The sequence below is a fragment of the Urocampus carinirostris genome, chromosome 14, assembly GCF_059441175.1.
Source record: "Urocampus carinirostris isolate Australia breed hairy pipefish chromosome 14, RoL_Ucar_1.0, whole genome shotgun sequence".
Taxonomy (NCBI): Eukaryota; Metazoa; Chordata; class Actinopteri; order Syngnathiformes; family Syngnathidae; genus Urocampus; species Urocampus carinirostris.
The window spans coordinates 552,597-580,369 of NC_142362.1; the positions used below are offsets into that span (position 1 = coordinate 552,597).

Consider the following 27,773-nt stretch of genomic DNA (forward strand, 5'->3'; position numbering starts at 1 on the left):
TAGCCAATGCCACCTCATCAGGGAAACTGTAGATAAAAATCAGAATTCATAATTAAATATACAAAAATTAATAAATCAGTAAAGATAAAAATGGCTAAATAATAACAACAAAAAAACGAAATTATACAAACGGATAATGAATACATTAAAATAATACATCAAAATATCGATCAAATGTAAATTGATAAATGCACAAGTAATAAAATAAAAATAGGTATCAAGAAATGAGTACAAATGGATAAACAACACAATAAAATTACCAATTATGTTAACATTTAAAAAATAAGTACATTAAAAAGAAATAATAAAAATAGATGCCATTTTCAATATTTTACATCAATTCATTAAATTGTTATCCATACAATATATTTTTGAGCGATGCCCCCTGGTGGCCATTTTGAAGCGTTAAGTCACGTACTGTACCGCGGCGGTCCTCAAATCGTGGGGCGGGCCTCGCTCGGCTCGTTTTTGGGGGGAAAGGCATCGAGCGCAATCGCGAGAGGATTTCTTCTTCCGAGGGGGAGCGTGACGGAAAATAATGGAGAAGCGCCGCCGTACTGTACTCCGAACCGAATTTTTTAAAAAAGGATCGGAAAACTCACTTGTCCTTTGGGTCTTCAAAGCCCTGCCAAAAAACATACAATATGTCATTGATATACTGAATCCATTGGTTTATTGTTCTATATGATTTCTAGAGTCAAATCCATCGGATTATTGTTTGTGTCGTTACCATGCGCTTCATCTCCTTGGAGACGTGGTTGTTGTTGGCCAGGTGGTTGTAGAAAGGCCGATCGCTCCAGCGGCCGCTGCTGTGGCCCACCGAGTTGGTCCGCTGGCAGTTCATCTTGGCCATCACCGCTTTCTCCTCTTTCTGATGATATATTCAAACCATTTGACGGACTGTAAGTCGCCCTGGCCAAAAATGCATCATTAAGAAGGGAAAGACATCAACGCCTGGAGTTGAGGTGGCATTTTGGGGGAAAATTTATCGGATGAGATCCGTCGCCCAAAAACACACACGTCGTCTTGAAAGGCTAAATTGATTGTACGGGATTGGCATGCCTCTTCATTTCAGTCACCATGTAACACATGAAGAGTTTTGCAGATAACTCCTCACCCCAAATCACCAAATCCGATCCTCATCCTCTATGTCAGGGGTCATCAACCTTTTTGGTGTGGCGTGTCACTTTCACATGTCCTTGTAAATCAGTGTGCCACACCAAGATGAAGGACTCGCACAACATTTTTCTGATATCCAACAGAGCTGTCATTTTACACCAGTCCGAATATACAACATAGGCAGGGTTGGGTAGGGTTACTTGAACTGGATTACTTTCAATGACTTTTGGATGACTCCAATACCAAATACGCTCAGAAAAGACAAAAGAAACTAAATGTGAATAAAACGACTCCATTTTGTGCAGGCTTGGGGAGTAACGGAATACTGCAAAAATGATTTTGGCAAACTGTTTGGATTGATTTTCATTTTGTTTCTGTCGCATTTTATCTTAGTTTTGCCGGAGATCAAAGAGATCAAAGCCAGGAGAGAAAGCTTATCACGTGTTGTGAGTCATCATTTTATTCACATTTAGTTTCTTTTGTCTTTTATTAGCATATTTGGTATTGGAGTCATCCAAAAGTCATTGAAAGTAATCCAGTTCAAGTAACCCTACCCAACCCTGAACATAGGTATACATTGAAATCGTATAACTGACCAATTTATCTTCCACTAGTCTTGTTCATCAATAAACTAAAAAAATAACGTGAGCAACATGTGGAGAGGCCGGTAGCCATCCATGACTTCAACTTTTGACCACAAGAATTAACCAGAATCAACCATTCTTCATCAACAATGAACTACAATCAAAACAAGTGCTATGCACAGCTACCATACCATTGATCAATGATATATTGTTGAAGAAAATATCAAACTTGAAATAACAGCAGCAAGGCAGAAGGCTACTTGAAAATATGTGCAACAGAAATAACAGCTGATTTGGTTGCAGATATAAATGGTTTTCTGTGCTTTGCTATGCAGTGAGCAATGTGATAACTTGTTTCAGTGGTGGTGATTTTAGCGGTGACAAAGGTTTTCAGGGTTTGTGTTTATTGGCCATACCTGGACACAGCGCGTTTTAATGTCTCCGCCTTGAATTCATGTTCATGTTTTGTCTCGTCATGACGTCTAACACCTAATGCGCGAGGTACAACGCTCTTGAGGCATCATGCACAAAACAGCACGGTCATTTTTTGCACAAAGCCTCATTCGTCTGTCTACGCTGGCTGGAAAGAACGAGATTTTCTCGCTGGAGGAGCGGTCATGATTTGTTCATTTATAGCGCCCTGGTGTTTCTGTGGCTGGGATAAAACACCGATCTCTCCTCAGCACTGCGGAGTCACACACGAAGCAGAGGAGGAGCGCTAGAGTAAAACCCCTAAACATCAGGCGCAACTGAAAAGGTCTAAAATTTAGGTAAAAAGGTGCATTTTTTTAATATAATCATTATTTTTATAATTTTGCCGTGCGCTCGCGAGCCACTGGTTAACTCCTTGCGTGCCACTGCTGGCACGCGTGTCATAGGTTGCTGACCCCTGCTCTATGTCCTTTTTACCAAGAAGTAGACCGTGCGTCACTTCCTCTTCTCGTCAGACTGGGGTTCGCCTCCGTTTCGCGCAAACTCCCAAATTTCTTTCTGCCGCTTGAATCCCGTTGTCCGCTGAATATTTGACCATTTGTGGCTTATGATCTACAGAATGCTTCTCGGTCCTAATTGTCTTCAGCTCTTCTTATTTATTATAAATGACCGGCAGACAATGTGGCCTTCTTGCAGTTTAGCGTGAAAATAACGTGCGAAAAGGATATCATGTGTCGCGCCGGAATGTACGTGGCACCGTGGCCCAACCGTGAAAAAAAATGGAGACTTGTAGTTCATCATAAGCAAGTAACTCGAAGGAGGAAGGAAAATGTTGCGTACCCTCTTCTGGCTGCATCCCACGATGAGGAAGGTCTGGATGGCGTTCCTCTTGAGGTACGCGTTCCTCTCTCCTCCCGCTCCGGCCTCCACCTCGTAGTCGCCGTTCAAGTAGTTCAAGGTGGCCCTGGTGATGTGGATGCGCCTGACGCACGCAACAACCTCAATCAAATGACCTCCGCTGAAAAGTTACGGCTTGAAATCCTGGCTTCAAGATTTTCAACTCGCTTTGAATGAGGGCTTCGAAGCTTTCACTCAGAATGAAAGCATCGAGTAAGTTTTGAATCGACTTTAAATGAAGTTCAAATCGTTTTCAAACTTTTCATGACTCGACTCAAAAATGAAAGCTTTAACGTTCCGCCGGCCCACGTCTGCACGATGTCACCGGTCCTTTTGGAGTCCGGGCAAAGCGGCAAGCGCTGACAATAGCGACGGGCCACAGCGTGCAGCTAAGTGGTTAGAACGGGTGGCAAGAGAAGGAAACTATGGAGATCAAAAAGCGGAAGATGCCTCGTCGTGGAATTGGAAAACCGTCCCGTTCTCAAGATAACCAGCAGCCAGAGAACCTTGCCGGGTCGGCAGTCAAACTGGATCGAGCTAGCGACTAAACTAATGGGACGATCCGGTGACTTTTGAGAAGCCCCAAGCTACCAGCAGTCAACCTCTCCTTCAACACTCTGCGTCCTGTGGTCCTCATCCCAACTGGCCTTAGAGCCTACCTGGATTCCTAATGGATCTTCAGCTGATGACATAAGGACTGGTCTGTCATCTTCATCGATGCAGAACAACTCGTGGTTGCTAGGTTTTGGTATTGGTGTGACGTAAAAGGGGGAACTCTATCAATAACGTAATAATCAAGCCAATGCTGTTGTCTATCCAAAAGGGGACAGTTTAAGTTCTCAACTTCTAGTTTCCTTTCATTTTCTTGTTATTGTTTTGTGTTCTATTCAAGCTTCTTCAGTAGACGACGAGTCAAAGAAAAGTCCATCAATCCAAGAGTGTATTGAACTATCAAAATACTGTTGAGTGTAGCCACTCGTCAGAATAACTGAAGAAGGTTTTTCACCCGCTTTCCTCACTTCATGATCTCAAAACGTACGCGGTGCTCCAAAAAGGCCAAACGAGTTTGGAAAAGAATAAACTGGACTCTTTCATTCAATTGCTCAATCAACGGTTTGTTAGAATCATGTTTGCTCCAACTGTGATATTTAAGTCTGACGCGTGTCCTTACCCCGCCTTCCCTCCGGCCTCCATCTGGTTGGCGAGGGTGACGTCGTTGGACCAGACGTCGAACTGCCATTTCCTGAGGCCCAGCACGCCGCAGTGGACGCGCCCGCTATGGATCCCCACCCGCATGTTGACGTTGACTCCCGTCACTTCCCGGACCAGCCTGCGAAGGTTTCGGCCGAGGGTCTTAGCGCGTCGGCGCGCTAGCGCGGGTAGGCGGCGGTTCTTACGAGATGGCTTCGATCATGTCCAGGCCCATCTCCACGCAGCAGTGGGCGTGGTCGGCGCGGGCTTCCGGAAGGCCCGAGACGCAGTAGTAGCAGTCGCCCAGGATCTTGATGCGCAGGCAGTGATTCTCCTGAACCGACGGCAAAACCGGTCATTTTGTACTGTGAAATTCGTACTATAGGCTGCAACTTTTTCCCCCCCGAGCTTTCGCCCCTGCGGCGTATGCGATGATGGAGGGAGCGGCCGAGCAGTAAAGGTAGGAGTGAGACACGTGAAGTACAACTTCAATGGAACTCTGAATAAAACTAGCATGAACGGACCTTCATCATGGAAAAGTTGTCCATTGAAAAGGGGAGTGCAAACGACCACGTTGGGAATCATTTTACGAATAAACGGGAATAATAATACCAAGAAGCAATGTCCAACCAAGCAGAAATGTTTAAGGCGAATTCCTATTTATCTGTTTGCATTCTGGTGTGTTTTGAAGTCAATACACGAATGGATTCCATGGGGGCAGCACGGCGGCGCAGTGGTTAGCGCGTGTGCGGCACAGTTCTGAGGTCATGGGATCCAACCTTCCTGTGTGGAGTTTGCATGTTCTCCCCGTGCTTGCGTGGGTTTCCTCCCACATTCCAAAAACATGCATGTTAGGTTCATTGGCCTGTCCAAATTGTCCCTAGTGATTTGTGTGCCTCAGTGTGCCCCCGTGACGGGCTGGCAAGCAGTTGAGGGTGTCCCCTGCCCATCGGAATAATAAGGGGTTAAGGGACCGTATACTGTATTATTAAAACTGTTTCTGTGTAGAATGCCTTTGTTTGTAAATATCTCGTGTTTCAATGTTGCTTTAAGTTAAATATGTACAAAAATGGTTTTCCCTTAAAAACGTACCGGGTGCAGCATATAATCAGGTCCGAGTTTTAAGACCAATATTTCTCCATTCTTATTTATCATCCATCACAACACCGTTAAAGCAGGGGTGGCTAACCCGGTCCCGGAGAGCCGCACGTCCTGCATGTTTTGGGGGTTTCTCTGTTCCAATCCAGGTCATTCCAATCACCTGAATCCTTATCGAGCTCTCGCAAAGCCCGCTAACACGCTGGAATTTGTCAAAACATGTGTCGGAGCAGAGAAACCTCCAAAACGTGCAGGACCGGGTTAGCCACCCCTGCATTAAAGTGATGCTCGGCTGAATTACGTTGGCCAAAAGATAGCATTCATGACTTTGATATGTCAACAAAAGACAGCTGGGTTTATATTTGAGTTGAAAGTAAAAAAAAAAAACTTGAAAGCGAGTCGTTCCTTTTGCGATGGAAATCCCTTTCAAAAAAGGAGAGAAAGGGGTGTACTTACGGCGGCCAGCTTGTCGAATCGCGCAAAGAGTTCGTTGAGAGTCATGACGAGCTCCTGAGCCGTGCATTGAGACGCCAAACTGGTGAAGCCTTCGATGTCTGCGAACAGGATGCTAACGGGAGGGAAAGAAGGTAGCGTTAATAATATCTACACAGGGTTTCCAATTCAAGACTTCCTCAAATGCCTTTTGAAATCAAATTTAAGACAAAAAAAACAAACAAAAAAAAACACAATTCAAGGAAACAAAAGAAAAAGCACCACATGGCTTATGGCAATTTTAAACAAATGTTATTGTATTTTAGTTTTGAACATTTTGGTCCAGTTGGAAAACATAGCACTCCCCAAAGTGTCGGACATGGAAAAGCATAAACTAAGAGGATGTTTACACAACGTTGTGGATCCTCAGTCAAAACTGGCAACAAATTCCAAAGAACTCTCATGTTCATGAAGCCTTCTTATCGCGATGCATAAAAAAAAAAAATCAACTTTCTGTGTCAAACTTTTTGAAAAACGTAACACCGCTATCTCTATTCATGAACCAATTTGAGTGTTGCATCATAAGATGGCATGCTCAGGGATAACAAAAACAACCAGAAATAAGCTCCCAAACTTCTTTAGTCATCAACACAGCCCAGAAGCTCATCAGATGCTCTCTGCCCAGAGGCCAGGGTGTTGCAGATGAGCCACCGACACTAAAAAGGACTCTTCCCACTCCAGCCACCACTTCTTGGACCTGTTGCCTTCTGGTAGACGCTACGGGTCGCTAAAAACTAGGGCTCGGACGCAGCTTCTTCCCCAGGGTCATCACCCCCCTAAACAAGCGCACAAAACTGTTCTAACATATATATTGCAACTTCTTTTGCCTTTCTGTGGCTGTTAATAATCATTGCACTATTGTTGTGATGCACTATTCTTTTTCACGACACTATTATCCTCATTTGGGCCAGCCTCTATACACGACCTTGCAAATATTTTATCCAGACATCCTTCTCTCTTTTTCTCTTTTTAGTCTTTATCGCATGTTTATCCTGGAGTGCCATGTTTAATCTCCTTGCATACAATGTTCTCGCAACGTTGATATACGTGACAATTAGATTGAATTTGAAAATCCGTCAATAAATCATGACTAAATAAATCCATAATCGGCGAAGTCTTGCACTACAATGGATGCCACCTGATGTTGGAAAAACTTCATTCATTAAAAAAAAGAATGATGGTTTAAATAACCTTCAAAAATAGATGAACTATCTAAAAAAGGTAAAATTCCATTAGTACATAACATGAGCCTCATTTAGAAGGAGAAGGCATCTGCCATCTTGCTACTGCGGGTACTTAAAGAAATAAAAGAAAATGGAGCTTTAAGATTCCTACACTATTTAGCGGTTGAATAATTCACACTGTTCCTCAACTTCCCAGTTAAGGCGGGGGCCTCGCACGATCACCCTGAGGGCCGCCGATGGCCCCCCGGGCCGCGCGTTGGAGACCTCCGCTTTAAACAATCCGGATGTCGACGAGAGCTCGGTTTTAAACGCTAGAGGGCGATGAAGCGCGTTATATTAGCGCAGCTCCTCGAGACGCAAGGATGAAAAGTCAGGCTAACCTCATGACTTTGCTAGCTGCGGGCTTGGCTTTTGTCCAAAACATCGACAAGGCTGCCGACTTCCGGCTGATTTGCCATCGCTCGGTCCTTAAAGCCGCCATGATTGTTTTTTCTTTGGCCAATGACCTCCACGTGAACTTGTCTCGGCACCGAAAACTGGAACACGGTCACGCGCTAACGGCTGCGTTAGCCTGTCACCCGGCTTCCTGTTGCCGCCAATTAGCAGAGTTGCCCCCGACCGGCAATGTCTAAACCTATTAGCCCGCGTGTTGCCCGGTTAACATCCGCCAAAGTTTAGCCTTAAAAATGCTTTAAAGCAACAGTGTGTATTATACAGCAATCCGTACCGGTGTTAAAATCATATTTTCAGTCAAACAAAAAAACATATATATATATATATATATATATATATATATATCAATTCAAATAAAAAGCAGCAACCCATGTACAATCTCATCAACACGATTTAGAATATTTTTTATACAATTTATAGATTATGGCGATTGTCAACTGTTTCTATCTTTAGCCACTCGTGTCAGCCACTAGGCTGAAGGCTATGGTTTGCCGCTAGCTGCTATTGTTGGCTGCACTGTGTAAATAGAGCTAGCTTTGTGATTCAATTTGACTCGAGTTCCGTGATTGGGGCATTTGGTGCATTTTTCTCAAATGTTTCATTCTCTAGCAATTCAAGTTAGCAACTTCGCTCCGGGCAGTGTTTCAGGATCTTTTACTTGCCTTTTTATTAGCTCGCTTTTAGCTCCCACTCGCCTTCCATGTTAGCCACTCACAATAGCTCCAGCATTGAACAAAAAACAATTCATTTTGTTTTCACATTCAGATATTGTTGCACGGCGTACAAAATTTGAAATGATCAGATAATGTAAGGGGGAAATGTATACGTTTGACGGGTATGTTATTGTAAAGCTATTAGTGATGAAATTAATGTTTTGTTTTTTTAGAGAAGCGGCTCTTTAGATATTGTTGTTGCTCTAACTTAGCTAAAAGAGTTAATAGCCATTCCAACAGCCAGATAGAAAGCTATAAACAAAGCCGGATAGCTGCCTAGAAAGAAGGCCAAACATTTTCAAATATTAGCTTGATAGCATGTAAAACGTAAGCTAACTAGCTTGCTTGAAAGCTATAACGGTAGCCAAATGCTAGCTTAAAGAGTCAATAGCCGTCTAAACAGCCAGATCTTAAGCTAAAAACATAGCCGGATAGCTGTTTAGAAAAGAGGCCAAAAAATGTAAAATGTTAGCTCGATAGCATGTAAAAAGCTAGCTAGATAGCTTGCTTAATAGCTAAAAAGTTAACCAAATGCTACCTCAAAGAGTAAATATCCAGATAGAAAGCTAGAAACAAAGCTAGCTAGCTAGTTTGCTAGAAAGGAGCCCAAAATTTAGCTTCATAACTAGCATCCATCTGTCCATTTTCTGCATGGCTTATCCTCAGTCGGGTGATAAGTGACAAAAATAAAATAGTAGCTAGATAGCATGCAAAAATGCAAAGAAACGAGCGAGATAGCTTGCTAACAAGCGAAACAGGTAGGAAGATAAAAAAGGTAGCCAGAGAGCAGGTTTGAAAAACTGCACGTGAATTGGAATTGAGTTAGTTGTATTTCCTGGAAAAGAAATCATAAAAAGATTCATAAATAAACGTGTTTAATACGCCAATAAATTCTCACTCTATTCTCTTCATGAATCGCTTCAAAATAATGATCAATACTTGGATACGTTTTCGACGGAAATTTGTTATTTCAATTTCAAAAATGGATCATGTTATGACTATATTATTAGCAGGTTAATTATGAATTGAATAGACTCAGTCAAGCAATTAAAAAATCATTTTACTTTAAGAACCAGAACAGGTGAGCCATTCTCAGAACAGTTCCACGTTTGAGAGCCCTGCTCTTATCGATATACTACTCATATTCATGTATGATTATGCATGAAATGAATGAATAACGCGTGACTACCATTCAAATCGGAGTCATTTTTAAGCCGACTTTATTATTTCATCTTTGATATTTTTTGTTGAGTATGGATCCGTCGAATCAGACTGCCAGGGAACGCGGCAATAGGAATCATTTCAAGCATCTTCGAGCACTCGATCCAAAATTCGAGCCTTCTCCGGAACCTCGAAAACACCACGTTCAAATCCAAGGATTTCGAGCACCCGTACGAACCCCGAATCCGATTACCTGACGTTGTCGTGCTTCTGTATGTAGATTTTGTGAAACATCATGTCTTCTTGCTTGGCGTTGATGTCGGCCTTCATCTCCATGGCGACGTGGCGGGGAAGCACCGACAGCAGCAGACGCTCCTGCCCGGAAAAAGAAATACCGGCCTCTTCAAGACGGACACCGATAGATGTATACACAAAAAGGCACGCAAAATCCGATGACTTTCACGCGTGTCTTTATTTTTGTTTACGATAACCTAATCCAGCTTTGGTAAACATGTCTCAACAAAGTAGCGTTGAAGAGACCAGAGCTCGACTTTATCCATCAATCGATCGATACCGACTTCGTTCTCGGGTTATAACCGGTGTAACCGGTGTAAATAACGCCGTTACGTAACAGCGTCCTTTTTTTTTTGCCGCGGTCAAAAGCGGTGCAATACTTTGACTAGCGTATCGTTCGATAGCAATTTTTTAATATAGTGTTTACGAATGTACCACAGGAAAAGGCCATTGAGGGCTGAATTTTGACAGCGACCGACGCGTGTTGTTAGGGAACGAAACGGCTCCGCGAAGCGGCTCTTGAAAGTGAAGGAAGGGAGCCGTCAACTGGAATTTTTTGCCTATTTTTATTTTCTTAAAATTTGTTGGGAATAAAAAAAATTCAAATTGTTTTGGATTGTATCTCTTTTTCTTAGATGTAATTGTATTGTACTCATATTTCTTGTCTTTTTAAATGTTATTGTGTTAAACAAAAATGTTAAGATTATTTTTTTTTATCTCATTTCTTTCTATTTTTGTCCTATTTCATTTATTTTTTTTCCTCCCTTTTAAAGTCATTCCGTGCATAACGTTACATAATCATCGCTCATGTAGGGATCAAAGCGACATAAACAACCTGAAGAGCCATTTGGGACCCAAGAGCGCCAGCTCATTTTAGTTCCCTAAAAAGTCTGAATTCCCATCTCAGTAATAAATCAATCCACAATACGCTGGGGCTGCACTTCAAGGGACAGTGTGTATTATTCAGTGACTCCTGGGGCTAAAGATGTCATTCATTAAAACAAAAAAACCCAAGAATATTAATTCAAACCATTTGCACAAATAAATGAACAATCATAAAAATGTGCTTTTAAAAAAATACCCCTATGTAAAGATATTAGCATTTATTTTATATAACATGACCCTCACCTATAGGGAGCTTACATATTTATCTGTGTGTGCTAATGGGAACCCCAAAAACTTAAATCTGGCGAAAAGCAGGGCAAAAAAAGAAAAGAAAAATGTTGTTTTATGGTCATTTGGAGTCTCTGTAACTTTCATTCTTAGTTGAGATTCTTAACGCTCATTTTAGGTTACACCACAGAATAATCATACACACTGTCCCTTTAACTTTCTCATTAAAGATGGCCCCTGGGCCGTGAATTTGAGAACTCTGTCAGGGCTATAATCTGCTCGCCTCCCAAAGGCCACTTTTGGAAAGGCTTTGGCATAGCTTTAGAAAAATGTGTCAAATACAAGGTTTAGTTTTTCAGATTGTGATGCAGTTTGACCGGAGACCAGCTCGAGCTATTGTCTCGGCTGTTTTCCTGCTAAGATGCCGATGTTAAACCCAATTCAGGCGAGAATAAAAAGCATCGATTTCTGTGGGTTTCTACTTCGGTGACTTCACCTCAGTAAGACTCGCGGAGAGCAAAGATAGCAAAAGCGTCCAGATTCTCCAAGAAGAGCATTCGATGGACTGCGGCTACGTCTCGGATGGAGATCGGGAGCGAATTTGACAGGAATGAAGTTGCGTAAGGACGGAGGCGGAGACGGGAGGGTTTTGTTTTTCACCTGCTGCTGGTTCTCTCGCTGCGAGCGTAGTCGGGCCTGTATGCATTCCCTGGTCTCCCGGAAGGCTTGCCTCTGAGAGCCCTCGGCCGGGTAATGCGTGCACACGCCCACCATGTTGGTGCACCAGAAGATCAGGATGTTGGACAGCAGCTGCCGCGGAAACAAAATCAGGACGAACGACTTACAAAAATCCAACCCTATGCCTTATTCACGTCCGATTCCCATGACTAGTATTAAGAAGAGGCAATTAACCGATATCCATTTGCTGTACAAGCTTAAAAAAGTTTAATCATGCAGAATATTTGTTATTATTTCAAATACATCTTTAATAGCCCTCTACAAACCTTTTACAGTCAATAAATTGGAATTTCAACACAACCGGCACGACTCATCTTTCATTTAAACCAAAAACTAACAGTGCTGGAATTAAATAACTCGAATTTGGGAAAATAAAATACAATAAATACAATAAATAGTCAATACAACCAATATGACTTCAATGGACAAAAACTGCAACAGAATTTCAACAGGGCTCACAAATTGTGGGTTGGCACTCCTGTTTTAGAGCCAATCAGACAAACTCGTGTTATGCTAACAGCTCATCACTCAGCCTTCCACTTTAGCGTACTTTTTAGGCTCTCTCTCAAACACACACGCCTGATTGACAAAATAATGTTATGGTAAGAGCTAATCGATCAGTCTCTGCCTGAATGTGCTTCCCTAAAACAAATGAACTACACTTTTCACAGACCTTTTAGAATCTCGCTGCCTGCGTGTTATTCTTCCTGCCTTAGTGGCTCAGCCCCCGGTTGTTTACACAGTCAGAAGGCACAGGGTAAGTAGCGTGTGTGACAAAAGGCAGGAGACACCGATATCCGTCAAATTCCCGAATATTCGTGCCAGCAATCGGCCGAAAATTGAACGCTAGTGGCGGGAAAAAAACCCTATTTTGGATCACGGTCGATTGAATCCACTCTTCGGCGACTAGGCTCCTATCAACCTTATGAAGAACTCTTTTTACATTTCAATAATTCCATCCATGTTCTAATAAACATTTTAATCCTCAGAATTGCAGCTTTTCATAAATAATTTTAAAGTTTTTTACGTTTATTATTTTTTTACTTTTTATTGAAAGAGTTATTTTGTTTTTCTCCATTAACCAGAAAACTTCTTAAAAGAGGAGTTGAATACTGAAAATATATTTTGTATGTTTCTATATGTTTCACTTTTTTAAAATTATTGTCTCTTTATTCTAAAAGGTTATTTTTCTATTAATTAATCAACAAAATGAATAAAAGATTAAATGTAAAATAAAAATCATGAGTCAATTCCAGTTTCTTTGTTTGGCCCTTAATCCCAAAAAGTCTCAAAGGGCTCTATAGACTATGATGACAGCATCCCCTGATCTAAAACCTACATGAGGGCATGGAAAAACTCAAAAAGCTCAACATGAGGAAAATGAAGAAACCTTGAGAACATAATAACTTTGGACGTCATATAAGAAAATGATGATATCCAACATCATTATGACAATCATTTGGTAAGCCATTCATAAAATCACGATATAAACAGTATTTCATAGTTTCTGAGAAATGATTCTTTTCACATCATCATCTGTTTTACTCTCTTACAACTACATAGTGTGTAAAAGCAGGCATCGTCTGGTTAAAATTCTTCGTTTAAAGTGTGTTTATAGAGCTTAATCGATTTTCAACTTTTTATTCTTAGAGCTTTTTTTCTGCCAATTCAATAGCAAAATTAATTACAAAAAAGGACATTTAAAGAATTGTAAGTTATTTGTCCTGTAAACAAAGAAAATTAAAGATGAATGAAATAAAAAAATAGAAATATTTAACGGTCAAGTAATAAGTTATTCTTATTCATTTATTTATTTAATAAGCGGTGCAGATAATGGATTTAATAAATAGGTTTGTTTTTATTTTTTTCCCCATTTTGTTTCCAAGAGTTCATTAGTTTGCCAATTTTGAGTACAGGTAAAATAATAAAGAATGAAATAAGACTTATAGAAAAAAAAATCCAAATGATTTGTTTTCAATATTCAAGCACGAGTTAGTTTTTAATATCAATTTTCATCTCTTTATTTTAGGAACAATATTCATGAAAGATTCATTGAATATCAAAAATAAAACCTAAATCTTTTTTTGAAAAAGTCCTTAAGTGACACACTTTCTCTACGATGAATGAATGAATGACCAATTGATAAACCTAACAACAAATTCATGGATTAACCTATTTGAATAATACATAAACATTTTCCAAATATTTGAAAGTCCTTCTATATTTTTAGCTTAAGAATTTATATTTTCTAAAAATTCATTGAATGACAATCAAATTAAAGCAAAAAAAAAAAAACATATATTTATATACCTGCGACTATCTAAGCTCGGGGAAGTCCGCAAAAAAAGGGAAAATGAAGTTATCTAGGCTTGTTATCTGACCGATACGGCCCCGAAGCGCACAATGGGCCTTTTCACGTGGTGGGCCCGTCACTAGGAATCCTGAGAAGTGTTGGCATAACAGCTTGACTTTTTCAGTAACGGGGTCCGTCCCACTCCTTATTTATTCCGACGTTACCGACAGTCAAAAGTGCTGCCGTTTAACATTTATGAACGTTTTCACATACTTCTTTTGTGCGTACATTTGAGTGCATTTTGATGTGTTTACTTACGTTTTATGTCTTTAAATACATTTTCGTGCATGTTTATGTACGTTTTTTTCATACAATTTTGTGCGTACTGACGTACGTTTTGTGCATTTACATAAGTTTGGTGCGGTTAAGTTTGTTTGTGTGCATTTTTACGTCAAGTCAAGTCATGTTTATTTGTTTGTCCCTTCATCACAAGGAGTCTCAAAGGGCTGCACAGTCTACAGATTATTATGACACCATCCCCTGATCTAAAACCTATATGAGGGCAAGGAAAAACTCAAAAACCTCTAGTCAAGTTCTGTTCATTTGTAACGCCCTTAATCACAAGGAGTCTCAAAGGGCTTCACAGACCACAGATGATTGCAAACCACAGACTGTTATGACACCATCCCCTGATCTAAAACCTATATGAGGGCAAGGAAAAACTCAAAAACCTCTAGTCAAGTTCTGTTCATTTGTAACGCCCTTAATCACAAGGAGTCTCAAAGGGCTGCACAGACCACAGATGATTGCAAACCACAGACTGTTATGACACCATCCCCTGATCTAAAACCTACAACCTTCGCGAGTAACGAGTTACTTTTACTACAGAGAAATGCAGTTACTAACTCAGTCACTTTTTGAAAGTAGTAGTAAGCAGGGTTGGGTAGGGTCACTTTAACTGGATTACTTTCATTGACTTTTGGATGACTCCAATACCAAATATGCTCATAAAAGACAAAAGAAACTAAATAGGAATAAAATGATGACTCACAACACGCGGTAAGCTTTCTCTCCTGGCTTTGATCTCTTTGATCTCCGGCAAAACGAACATAAAATGCCACAGAAACAAAATTAAAATAAATTCTAACAGCTTGCCAACATCATTTTTGCCGTTCCCTGTATTCTGTTACTCCCCAAGCCTGCACAAAATGGAGTCATTTTATTCCTATTAAGTTTCTTTTGTCTTTTCTGAGCATATTTGCTATTGGAGTCATCCAAAAGTCATTAAAAGTAATCCAGTTAAAGAAACCCTACCCAACCCTGGTAGTAAGTAACTAGAACGGATCGTGAGCTGAAAATACTTAAAGGATGGAGACAAAAACCCGGGCTTCCCGCATCTGTCTTTCCCCCGCCTGAGGGTTGCCACGGTGACGGCGGCCATTAGATAAGGACTTCTTCGCGGGGCAACGCAAACGCGAGCGCTTTTATTCTATGAATATCCTCGACGTCCTTTGTCAAGTGCGGGGTTTTCCCTCCCTGAGACTCAGAATGAAATGACAGACCCCCTTTAGCCCCCCTACCCCTGCGAGGAATGTCTGAGAACCCCTTAATGTTCCTGTAAAATTCACCTAAAATCCTAAACCGAGACCTACCCAAAGTGGATTGAAAGTTGTTCTTCGGCTGAGAATATGGACGCTTTTGGTTTTTTTGGGAGGTTTTGTCCCCACCTGAAATATCCACTGCATGTGCTACTAACATAAAGTCATCTAAGTTGGAACACACAGCGTGTGGCATGAATTTGTATTGCAATCACACGCCTTCAAAATAGTGTCACAAGGGCGTCTTAGCTAAATATCGTACTTTACACATTTTTTTTAAAGGTATGTCAAAGCTGTTCTAAAAGTGGCCATTTGTAGACGTTCAGTAGGTCACTCTAAAACTTTTGCAACCCTATATTTGACTTTGGCCACTTTTTAAAAATTGTGAAAGAGTTGTAAATGTTTGACTTCTCCTTCCAGAAGTCATTTCAGTTTGGATTTGAATACACATTGTAAATACCCCTCTATTTATGAGGCTGACCGATGTGTCAATCAATATTTGAATCGGTCACCGCTGGCTGAGGATTTTTCAAGCCCCGATTTATTTTAAAGAGTTTTTATATTGCCATTTCATATTTCTACCAGCCGAATCAAAATACAAAAGCGACTGTATCGGGAAGCACGAAGCTAATAACACTCAATTTGACATACTGTCCCTTTTTGCACAAGTCTCTTTCCTCGATCAGGAGTGTGAGCTGGGATCCTGTAAAACACAGGTGTCAAACAGGCGGCCCGTGGGCCGGATCAGGCCCGCTAAGGGATTGAATCCGGCCCGCGAGACAACACTCAAAGAAGCGCAAGAGAAAAAAAAGCTGCAGGTTGAAATAGGTCCACTTGATGTTGCCAAAGAAAGGTGCCTCGCACAAAGACGCTGTACTTGTATTTCTTTCTCTCTCTCTCTCTTTTTTCCACCCCTTTTCTCCCACTCTGTCTCTTTCACTCTCTGTCTCTCTCTTTTTCTCTTCCTTTGTGGCTCTTTGTCTCTTTCTCTCTCTGTGTCTTTTTAACTTTATTTGCTCTAACTTCCTTTTTTCCTTTTTCTCTTTTCTCTTCTTACCCTTTGCGCTTTCTTTTCTCTTTTCTCTCCCTCTGTCTTTCTATTTCTCTTTGGATTTCTTTCTTCCTCTCCCTTTCTTTTCCCCCCTCTCTCACGACTTTTTATCTTTTGTTTCTCACGCTCTCTCCCTCCCTCTTTCTCTTATTTCTTTATCTCTTTTATCTATTAGTCCGGCCCCCGACAGAATGTTTGTTCTATCGTGTGGCCCTCGAGTTCGAATGACTTTGACACCCCTGCCTGCTGTAAAACTTGAATTTCGGATCATGAAGGTTGTTCCTCTGATTCTGGCACACAACATGAAGACAGCGAACGGCAGCTTTCTTTTCCTCCGTTTTCTGACCGGCGCGAGTATTCCTTTGCCGCCGGTCTAAGCCCCGCCCACCGGATACGTCCCAATGTTTACAAACAAACGAAAGGGTCTATCGGTAAATGCATGATGAATTGCGGCTGGGGGGATAGTAAGAGCGCGTGATAAAGGTAGGAGATTTCGGGGAAGAAGACCTTGCGGCCATTCTAAGAATTTCCTTCCCACTAAAAATAAACCTTGTCAAACAAAAGCTTAACTGTGAAGAGGCCATGTCGGTTTGTGAGCGAAGCCACGAGGATCAATAGCGGCACAGTGGGCGCATTGTCACCCTGCGGGAGGTAATGCAGGTCACGCGCCCGCCGTCAGGAGCCGTTCCCACAAGAGGATCAAAACCGGGCTCACATGATTTTTTTATTTTAAGCTCCTTTTTTACGGAAGCTCTCAAGGGAATGACGTCATCGATGCCTCGCCATCGACGAGATGCCCCGCCCCCGTTACTCGCTCGGACAAAGATTGAAGATTGTGTGAAGAGCGCTGTAGCGAGTGTAGCAGTCGGAGACAATAGATGCAATCGTTAGTATTAAGGAGAGACCCATAACAGGTACCGTATTTTCCGCACTATAAGGCGCACCCCCAAAAAATAGTTTTTGGTCTTATATTTTCCATACATAAGGCGCACCGGATGATAAGGCGCTACAACGGGAACGTGGACAAAACAGTCAGATAGTTCAGTCCAACTTCTTACCCCCTTAACATTCCCAAAGCTTGCAAAGAAGCAAATACGTGTCTCGGACATGTACGGAAACAGTGTACGATGTCACCAATCACTCGAATGCATCGTTCCAAATATCATTCGGAAGGTTCAAGTCTTGGGATTTAAGAAATGCCAACCATTTCTTAGTTTCCAATTTGTTTTTTTCTGGCAACTATGTGTACAGCAAAGTAAGAATTTCATTGCGCAGGGAAACGGGGTTCTTTACTGTTCATATGACAATAAACACTTTGAATTGAATTGAGTTTCAAAATAGACTCATCACAGAAACATCCAGATCGTATCTAAAACAAGATACCGGGAAAATATAAATCCGCATAGCTCACCTAAGTTCTCTTGCAGCCATAACGTTCAATAATGGTACGTAACCGTGGTATTCTTACAACCGTGAGTGTAGTCATTTCCAGGAGAGTCAAATATTTACAAATACAGAATAGTAAAAACATTTTTCTCTATGCCGTAGTTCAACCCAACGTGTGATTCACATTCATCTTTTTCGGCCAATTGCAGGCTTTGTTTCGCCCTTTTAGCCTATGCGAGCCTGTAAATGATAAAAAGGAACCGCCCCCTTTACCTCCGAATAACTTTAGCAAATAGTGACTGATTCAAATGACGATTGACACATTGGTTAGCCAATGAAACGCCGGTATATAAATCCCAGCATACACCGCAGACTACTCTACGTTCGGGGTAAAATCGAGTCGACGGCTGTTGCGTAAGTTGCGAGACCTTGCGATTTAATATTGATCCATATAGAAGGCGCACTGTATTATAAGGCGCATGGTCAGCTTTTGAAAAAAATAAAGGCTTTTAGGTGCGCCTTATAGTGCGGAAAATACGGTATTTGGAGCGGATACTCATTTGCTGTAAAAGCTTGAAATGTTGGGAATTTTAACACAACTGACTATCGCTAAAATTAGGTTTAGCAGCAACTCGTATGAAGGTACATCGAAACTTGAATAGCTCCTTGAAACTTTTTATAAATCAATAATAATGTCAATTCAACCAACATGATTCAAGACAAAATAGAAAGTGCAAAAGGCATCGGAAATTTCAACGAAGCTGGGGAATTGAAAAGTGTGGGCACTCCTGTTTTAGAGCCGGATGAACAAACTCGTGTTATGGTAAAAGCTCATCACTCAGCCTTCTCCTTTAGCATCTGTTTTATGCTTTTTATACAAGCCAAAATAATCCACCTGTTAAATAAATACAAATAAAACCTGTGGAATTCCCAAATATCTCCAATCCAGCTGGCTCAGTTTTTTGTTGTCGCTCGCGGTAACGAAGAGGGGATTTCATAGCCTATCGCTAGCTAAAATTTATGCTCGCCCACGCGGGAAAATATGGAAGTGAACCTCCGTACTTTGCCGCGTGGTATCCATCAGGTATAAGCTCTTGATTTTTTTTCAGCGTGACGCCATTGTCTTATCCCGTGTCGCTAGCGGGGCATCATGGGAGCACCGAGCGGTGATTCACCGGGTGGGATCAGCGCCGAGCACTTGAGCGTCCTTTATTCGCGATGCCGTTCGGGGGGGGACCTTCCGTTCTTCTCCGAGGACCTCGTCGCCGCTAGTCCATTAGCGCTCGCTGTTCTGACGTATGTAGGCGGACATTTATGTTCGTCTCGCCTCATCGGGTAGCGCAAGGGGCCCCGACATGGTGCCCCTTAAGGACCGCTGAGGGGCCCGCGAACCTGTTCTGAAAATAGCTCACCGTTGCGATGTCCAATTATTATTTCTTAATGGTTTGAGTCGAATTCACCCTACTTCCGTTGGTTCACGTAAAGATAAGATAGTAATAACATGATAAGGTGTTATTTGACAAAACACATACGAAAGAGGGGCCCCTTTGTAACAAAAAGCAGCTCTCGGCTTGAAAAAGGTTAGAGACCCCTGATGTAAAGCTATATAGCTCCATTTTGATGATTAGTCGTTAGTAATACAGTAATATGAAAATGAATGAAAACTTTATTCGAACATTGAAATAAAAAAAGAACAAAAACAATAACTCAACAACAAAATAATGTGACATAATATGCTCGAAAAGGGGTAATAAGAAGCAGATGCTTATTTTCCTTGCCCCTTAATCTTCCCTATGAAATACACCAATGATAATAACAATAGTAAAACAAGAGCAACAGTAACAACAAAGTTCTAGACGCACTCTTCCCAATCTCTCGTATCACTCCTACCCCATTTTCTTCATCTCTGTATTCCGCCATCAATGTTTTTTAGTATTTCAATTTGAACACGTGAATCGTTGGACATTGTTTGATCTCATCTTTTAAATTATTCCAAAGTTTGACTTTTACTATAGCTGGCAGCGCAACTCACTATTTGCTGTTATCAATTCAGCTCACTGTTCAATGGTGGGCAAACAAAATGATATCCATTACATGAAGGCCCTTTCTCATAAAACCTATGACCATTGTGCTCCTCGTAGCCGTTAGCGTCTTTGCTAAAGGCTAGCTTTGAAACATAAGATAAAACGCAATCATAATTGGACTAACATATGGCTGAGCCTGATGAAGTACAGTTCCCGTGGCAGTTACAGACACTGTTGCTTTAAAACATGAGCGGCATCTGCCGAGCTAACTGCTATTCATCGGCTTACCGCGGCGTTAGCATTAGCGACTACGGGCGAGACGCTCCCATTGCAGGGTTCGTAGACCTTTTTCATGGGCAAATTCAAGCGCTTTTTTTTCCAGTACCTTTAAAAGGAAGGAATTCAGTGCAGATCAAATGAACTAAAATGAAGTCGCTATCTTGCCGCTAGCACATATTTGCCTATCTACGATCTCCGATCTTTCTGAGTCAATGAGCTCCTATAAACTGACGGGAATTCTGCCGTTCTCCCTTAACAATGCACGCGCAGCTGGGATACGTTCCACTTGTTTACAAACTTGGAAAGGGCTCTAAAGTCGTTGGGGGATAACGGAAATTAAAAAAAAAAAGAAATTACTGTGAATATAGAACGCAGAAAAAGGAGCCAAATTTGGACTTATTTTATTGATTAAAAAAGTCCAAACAAGTGGATTCAAACTTTCTATTTTAGACACTGCTGATATTTTGCTTTTCGTTCTACCTTTTTTCATTGATATTTTTTTTGCGTGTTTCTTAAAAGATCGGTGTCTAAATTGGTTTAAAATAGTATTGTATCATTTATCTATAGCATTGGAGAGTTATTCTTAATTTACATTTTAATGTTTTGCATTTACAGGGTGTTTGTGTTGTTGTTCGACTTTTAATGTTCTCAGCGTGTTGAAGGATTTTTTATTTAATTGAATTGACTATAAGGGATTTAATATGATACAAATGACATTTGTTGAATGTAGTGGGGTCAGTGTGGCCTAGACAAAAATGATGTTTACATAAAAACGAGAACGAGGACAATGGGTGACGCGGGAAAAGGAGACGAGGTTTCTGATAAGCTTTCTTGTTGCGAGTCCTCTAGACGTGGCGGCGTCTTCCGGCGAGGAGGAGGTGACGTTGGCACCTGGCCCGCCCCAGGGGAGGAGTCATCACGCCCCATGGGAGGGGCCCATGCCCCCACGTGTCAAAAGGACAGAACACGGAGAGAGACAGCAGAGACAGACGGGGGATCGGAGAACGAGAGATGGGAAACTCGACAAAACTAGTTAAACTAATTCGATAATAATTCGGCAAAATTCGATGGAATTCACCTAAGAAATAATTTAAGAAAATAAGTATAAAAAGCCAAAATGGTTTGTAAATCTAACGATTTGAATTCATAATTTGTGCATTTGAAAAAACATGTAGATCTGTGAATTTTTTCATTGAATAATTGATCAGCGCTGGATTCTTTGCTTTGAAGATACGAGAAACGCTATTTTAAAATGGCCTTGAAAGGGCTTAAAAAGTGCTTGAATTTGGCAATGAAAAAGGTGTAAGAGCCGTGGCGGCACAATGGATTAGCGCGCAGCCCCATGGTGTGGAGGTCCAAGATTCAATAACGGCTGTCCCCCTACCTCCCCGTGCGGAGTCTGCATGTTCTCCCCGTAATTGCGTGGGTTTCCTCCGATCACTCCAGTTTCATTCCAAAAACGTGCGTGTCAGCTTCATTGGCCATTTCAAATTGTGAATGAGCGAGTGAGTTGTCTTGTCTCTGTGTGGCATCCAGTTCGGGGTGTCCCCTAACCACTGCCAGAGGACAGCTGGGATGGGCTCCAGCAGCCCCGCGACCCTATTATTGCTGCAAGAAGCGGCCGGCACTTTCTCAGGAGGCATGGCATTCTAGCCCCCTTGATATCGAACGCACCGTTACGGCTTCGACCCAATATCGCCGGTCAACTATTGATGAGAGCAGGGTCCGGGCCGCCGAAGTGCACCATTGCGCTCGGCCTAAAACGAGTGGCACGGTTTTATTCACGATCCATTACCTGCAGTCGATTACTGCTGAGAGGAGCTGGCGGAGCCCATTTTTCCCCCCTTCGGTTTGCCCCTGGCGCTTGTCTAAAACAAACTGCACTGTTCTGGCTGCAATCTGTTATCCCTAGGTGACTATTAGGTCACAGTTTTTTGCACATCGGAGCAATTCTGGTCCTCATTAACTGCAATAAACCGGGAATTACAGTACTCGTATGACCCGGTTTGTTCCACACGATTTAGCCGTTTGTGTCGTTTCAGTGATTGTTGTTTCAAGATCATCTCCATGAAAGGACTAGCCCGGAGCGCTGCTTTGCGTTTTGGTTGTCCCAGTTTCTCCCTTAGGATCAAACGACCCCCGATGAGACTCCAGCAGAGGGAACAGAAACAGGTTGGCAAGGGTCCAATACCGACACGGCCTTTATTGAATTGTTGCTCGTTGTTGAGGTGTCGATTCTGAACAGTTGGAATAGCAGTACTGCCGTTGTTTGGAGCGCCACCACTACCAATTTCATGCAAAATTTGGTCATCTGCAACAGGGGTGTCAAACTCATTTGAACTCGGGGGCCACACCATAGAACAAACATTTTCTCGGGGGCCGGACTAGAAAATTAAAGAGAAAGAAAAAGAAATAAGAGAACGAGAGGGAGAGAGAAAGGGAGAAAGAGAGAGAACGAGAGAGAGAGAGAGAGAGAGAGAGAGAGAGAGAGAGAAAGAAAGAGAGACAAAGAAAGAACGCTAGAAACAAAAGAAATAAAAAGAAATAGTGAGAGGGGGAAAGAAAGAAAAAGAAATCCAAAGAGAAATAAAAAGAGAAAAAGAGAGAAGGAGAGAATAAAAAAGGGGTGGAAGAGAGAAGGGGAAGGCAAAAAAGAGAGAAAAAGGTAAAAGAGAGAGAAAATGAAAAGAGGAAGAGAGCAAGAGAAGGTAAAATGACAGTGGGACAAAGAGAAACACAGAAAGAGAAAAAGAGCGACACAGAGTGTGTGAGAGAGAGAGAGAGAGAGAGAGAGAGAGAGTGAGAGAAAAAGGGAGGAAAAAAAGACAGAGAAAAATACAAGTAGAGCGTCTTTGTGAGAGGCACCTGGCTCTGGCAACATCAAGTGGACATATTTCAACCTGCAGCTCGTTTTTCTCTTGCGCTTCTCTGAGCATTGTCTTGCGGGCCAGATTCAATCGCTTAGCGGGCCCGATCCGGCCCGCAGGCCGCCTGTTTGGTACCCCTGCTTGAGATGATTGGTCCTGTTCCGACAACATGTTATTTTGCGTGCCCAAAAACCTCGTACGTACGTATAGTTAGATCTACGAGATGGCTGTTTGCTATTGGCTGATATATCAAATGCTGGTCCGCTATCATGAAGATGTTAATATGCTATTGGCTGAACTCCCTCCCACGATGACTTTCTCTTTCTTGATTCGATTCAGTATTCCGTGCACTTTGTCAAAAGGAAAACTGTATTTTTGAGCTATGGGTCCCGAGAGTTGCAGAGATGCTAAAAGGAGACACAAAAATATGATAACCATGGAAACGAAGATTGCGATTTTCAAAAAACACAAAGAGGGAATGCAAATTGTCACCCGACGCAAAGAAATACAGCCGTAAATAATTGACAATTGGACAATATTAAGAATGAAGAAGCCATTAAAGCAACAAAGTCTTCCAAGGCATGATCATTCTTGCGGATGCTTAGCCACAGTCGCCTCTGCATCCACCCAGTAATTCCACTGTACCAACTCGAGCCTCACACTAAATAAAAGGTAAATGACATTTTGTTTTTCCTTTAAAAACATTACAAAATAATAATACATGTAATCCCTCACTTCTTCGCACTCCGCAGAGTGAGAGATTATCCTCAATCAAATATTGCAGCACGCTGGCAGAGCTGATTTTGAGTGCCATTTTCGTGGGGCATTATGGGATTTTTTTGCTGCGATGTCTACCAACAAGTGAACTGCACTCGAGCCGCGTAATTGTATAGTGAGTAGATACAATTTTCATGTTTTTACCTGGGGTACTGATGATTTGGTACGCATGAGCTCATTACCCCTGTAATAGACTCTTCAAATCTCGAGCGAAAACTGTGAATAAGCGTCATCGTTTCACACGCGTCCTCTCAAGTGCCATAAACTATTTCGAGTGTGTGAAATTCAAGCGAGGGTGAAAGCGGCGCGCTGGCAAAATGAGCAGAGATAGCATTTAACGTGGAACGTGAGATCTGCGGGAAAGCTTCTGGAACTTTCCGTCGTCTTGAGGTGAATTCGGGCTTTTGGTGTCTTCGCGGCACCACCATAAATCGGTCTTCATTTGAGCTGTAAAAAGTGATGGGTCCCGGGGACCGGCATGCTCAAAAATCTATGGGTCCCGACAGAGATATTGTACATTATACAAAATAATATTGCTGAAATAATTATATGAATCTATATATTCATGCAGTTTTAATCATCACAGTTAATTGGTAATACAAAGCAGTTATCACTTCAGATTTTTCAGTTCATATATTCTTGGTGGTTTGCTGTCCCGCCACAGTTGGAATGCCTTCTCAAGGTCCAATCCATTATCATCCTTCTCATAGCGTCACCGGGAATATCATTGAGTCCATTTTGGCAGAAAAGTCCTTATATTGCTTAGAAGTATTATTTTGTTTATTTTCTTTCGTCGAGTCGTTGGCTTCAACACACGTGTTTTTCTTAGCCTCGGCTATCTTCTGAAGAATTTCTCTGCCGTTTTTTTGTGCCGGAATTATTGCCGTTGTTATCACTTTCGGCATTAGGTTTCGACTTATTACCGACACTGCAGAAATGACCAATTTTGGGTTGATTTTCACCTTAAATTGACGACAAGCACCACAAAAATGACGTCATCTCGAAGCAACGAGATTTCGTTGGCCGAGATCGACGTGCGGACGAAAACTCGAACCGCGAGACCGAAACAACAATGGCGGATCTGCCTGACCAAAAATTTGGAGTGCGGTAAATCTTTGTTAGAAATAAAAGTAATCGGGTAATAATGACAATTTTGTGTCGAAAAAGTTGCGTCCCGGGGACGCATGTTGATTTGAGACTATGCGTTCTCAGCAAAAATCATGCGTCTGGGACGCAGGGACGCCGGCAAACCAGAACACTGATTACGCAGTCGATGTGCGCTTCATGTCCATTAAAGTTATTTCATTGGGCTTTACATTTTTTCGTTGTGACTCGTTTCCCCCAGAATGGAATTACCGTATTTTCCGCACTATAAGGCGCACCTAAAAGTCTTAATTTTTTTCAAAAGCTGACCATGCGCCTTATAATACAGTGCGCCTTATATATGGCTCAATATTAAATCGCAAGGTCTCGCAACTTACGCAACAGCCGCCGACTCGATTTCCCCCCGAACGTGGAGTAGTCCGCGGTGTATGCTGGGATTTATATACCGGCGTTTCATTGGCTCACCAATGTGTCGATCATCATTTGAATCGATCGCAATTGGCTAAAGTTATTCGGTGCCTCGGATAGGCTAGAGGGCCGAAACAAACCCTGCAATTGGCCGAAAAAGATGACTCTGAATAGCAAGCTTGCTAAACTACGCCATAAAGAAACATGTTTCATTAGTCTGTATTTGTAAATATTCTACTCTCCTGGATTTACTTCACTCACGGTTGTAAGAAGACCATGATTGCGTATCATTATTGAACGCGAGAACTTAGGTGAGCTATGCGGCTTTCTATTTTCCCGGTATCTTGTTTTAGAACGATCTTGATGTTGCTGTGATGAGTTGAGTGAATTCAACTCAATTCCAAGTGTTTATCGTCATATGCACAGTAAAGTTGCGAGCGAAAAAGAAAATAGAAACTAAGGAATGGTTGGCATTTCTTGAATCCCAAGACTTTAACCTCCCGAATGATATTTGAAACGATGCATTTGAGTGACATGGTACGGACACCGCATCCGCACGTGTTTTCAACACGTATTTGCGTCTTTGCAAGCTTTGGGAATGTTAAGGGGGTAATCAGTTGGACTGAATCATCTGACTGTTTTGTCCACGTTCCCATTGTAGCGCCTTATAATCCGGTGCATCTTATGTATGTCAAAAATAGGACCAAAAACAATTTTTTTGGGGGTGCGCCCTATAACCCGGTGCGCCCTATAGTGCGGAAAATACGGTATTATAAGTACGTCAATTATTTGTAAATGTCGCTTACGTAATATATGCTTCCAAAGTTGAATTGCTGCCTGATGTGAAATAAACAGATACGTCTTTTCACTATTATTATTTATTCATTCATTGATTTATTATTGACTAGCATCGACGGCTATATACGTGAAAAGTCACATTCAGGGTAGCCAGAAAAAAGAAGGAAAGATGAGATAAAAAAAAAGGTGTCAAATACTGAAGCAGGGGTGTCCAAACTTTTCAGAAAGCGGGGGGCCAGATTTCATAAGTTAAAAATCGGCAAGAGTCCACGATTCGGCCTGGCATTCTTTGAACAGTCTCTCATAAATTCGCCCTTCGTTAAAGGTTTGCAGTTCTTGGCAATCGGCGACCTCGTAGCTCGCCTTTGTAGCATTTTCATTTGACTCGCCCGGTCTCTCATAAAGCGCTACCTTACCGCAGCTTCCAGTTGCTTCACCTTTTCCAGTTGGCTTTTTGTAGTCATCTTTCCTTCTTTTGTTTACAGTGGCCATGTCAGAAATAGGGTGGGCTCAATCCCTCTTTTCTTGTTTTTGGACAAATGTATCTTATACTGCGGTCACCATGACTGAAATTTTGAACACGGACCAGAACTGGTCCCTGGCCAAACTTTTGGAAATATGTGATTTATAAACAAACAAAAAACAAAAACAGCACGACCGGGTAAACAACTCAACGGTGTTTCTGATGATGAATCGGTTTCCTCCATTCTCTAACGTAAGTGTCGGCGCTCTCACCGCCGCATTCCGGGTTCGATTCCCGTTGCATACAATAATTTGTGATTTTGGTCGGTGATGTTTATTGAAAGATCAATCATTGTAGAAATATAGTAGCATACTATAAACCCTCGTGTAGTACCGCACACTGTATGCATTCCCAATTCTTTCCACCGTACTTTGCAGTATGCATGGTGTACTTTCAAATTTCTGGCCAGTTTGGGGATTTCGTGTGTGGCCTTAAAGTCTGGAAAATACGTTATAATTATTATTTTTAATTAAATAGTGGAAAATGACTTTAATATCAGAACGACTAAATTAAAGTGGGAATAAACGGTGCTGTTGGATATAGTGGAAGAAAAAATAAATGCTAATCAAAAAGCAAATATTATAAATAAAAAGTAAGCTTTAATGTAAAAATGGACCCAAATGTATAAATGATGGAAGTTTACCAGCAAAAAAACGGACACACAAAAAAAAATTGGAAATATAAATGTTATTTGACATAGCCGAAGAAAAGACAATATACCTCCCCAAAAAAATAACAGTCCTTTTAATTTTTGGGGGTGAATTGAGAACAAATGTTTTAATAAATGATCCCACTTATCTGATCACCCCACATTTTGTGATCACCGACAACTGTGTGTCTTAATATGTCATTGATCAGGAACTGAAAATTAACTTATTGTAGTTGATATTTCCATGTTCAAACCACCAACTGCCTTTTTAATACCATACTAAATTAATTGGCAATACCAAATACACTTGATAGTATTTTTAATAAATACACTTCTAGCTAATCTATCTAGACTATTAACTAAATCCCGATATGCATGCGTGTCAGTTGAGTCAATTTTCGTGAAAATGTACACAGCTAGCTACATAGCTATGATTTGTGTTAAGGTACACCCAAAAAATACCAACAAAATCGGTAGACGGCTGCTTTTGTGTACAAGCGGCTCTGGAGCTGCATGCGGCCATACTGCTCTTTGGCACTGCCTGCTA

At 41.5% G+C, this 27,773-nt stretch overlaps 1 protein-coding gene across 1 annotated transcript in view; it reads right to left on the minus strand.

Moving 5' to 3' along the window:
• The window catches only part of adcy5 (adenylate cyclase 5), a 40,335-nt gene that overhangs the window by 8,096 nt on the left and 4,466 nt on the right, over nt 1–27,773 (minus strand). The window contains exons 3-10 of the mRNA XM_088353556.1: nt 11,392–11,541; nt 9,578–9,699; nt 5,778–5,889; nt 4,430–4,557; nt 4,204–4,362; nt 2,976–3,117; nt 731–871; nt 603–625 (exon numbers count right to left, since the gene is read on the minus strand). Coding sequence (XP_088209682.1) covers nt 603–625; nt 731–871; nt 2,976–3,117; nt 4,204–4,362; nt 4,430–4,557; nt 5,778–5,889; nt 9,578–9,699; nt 11,392–11,541 — 977 coding nt within the window. The remainder of the gene's footprint in view (nt 1–602; nt 626–730; nt 872–2,975; nt 3,118–4,203; nt 4,363–4,429; nt 4,558–5,777; nt 5,890–9,577; nt 9,700–11,391; nt 11,542–27,773) is intronic.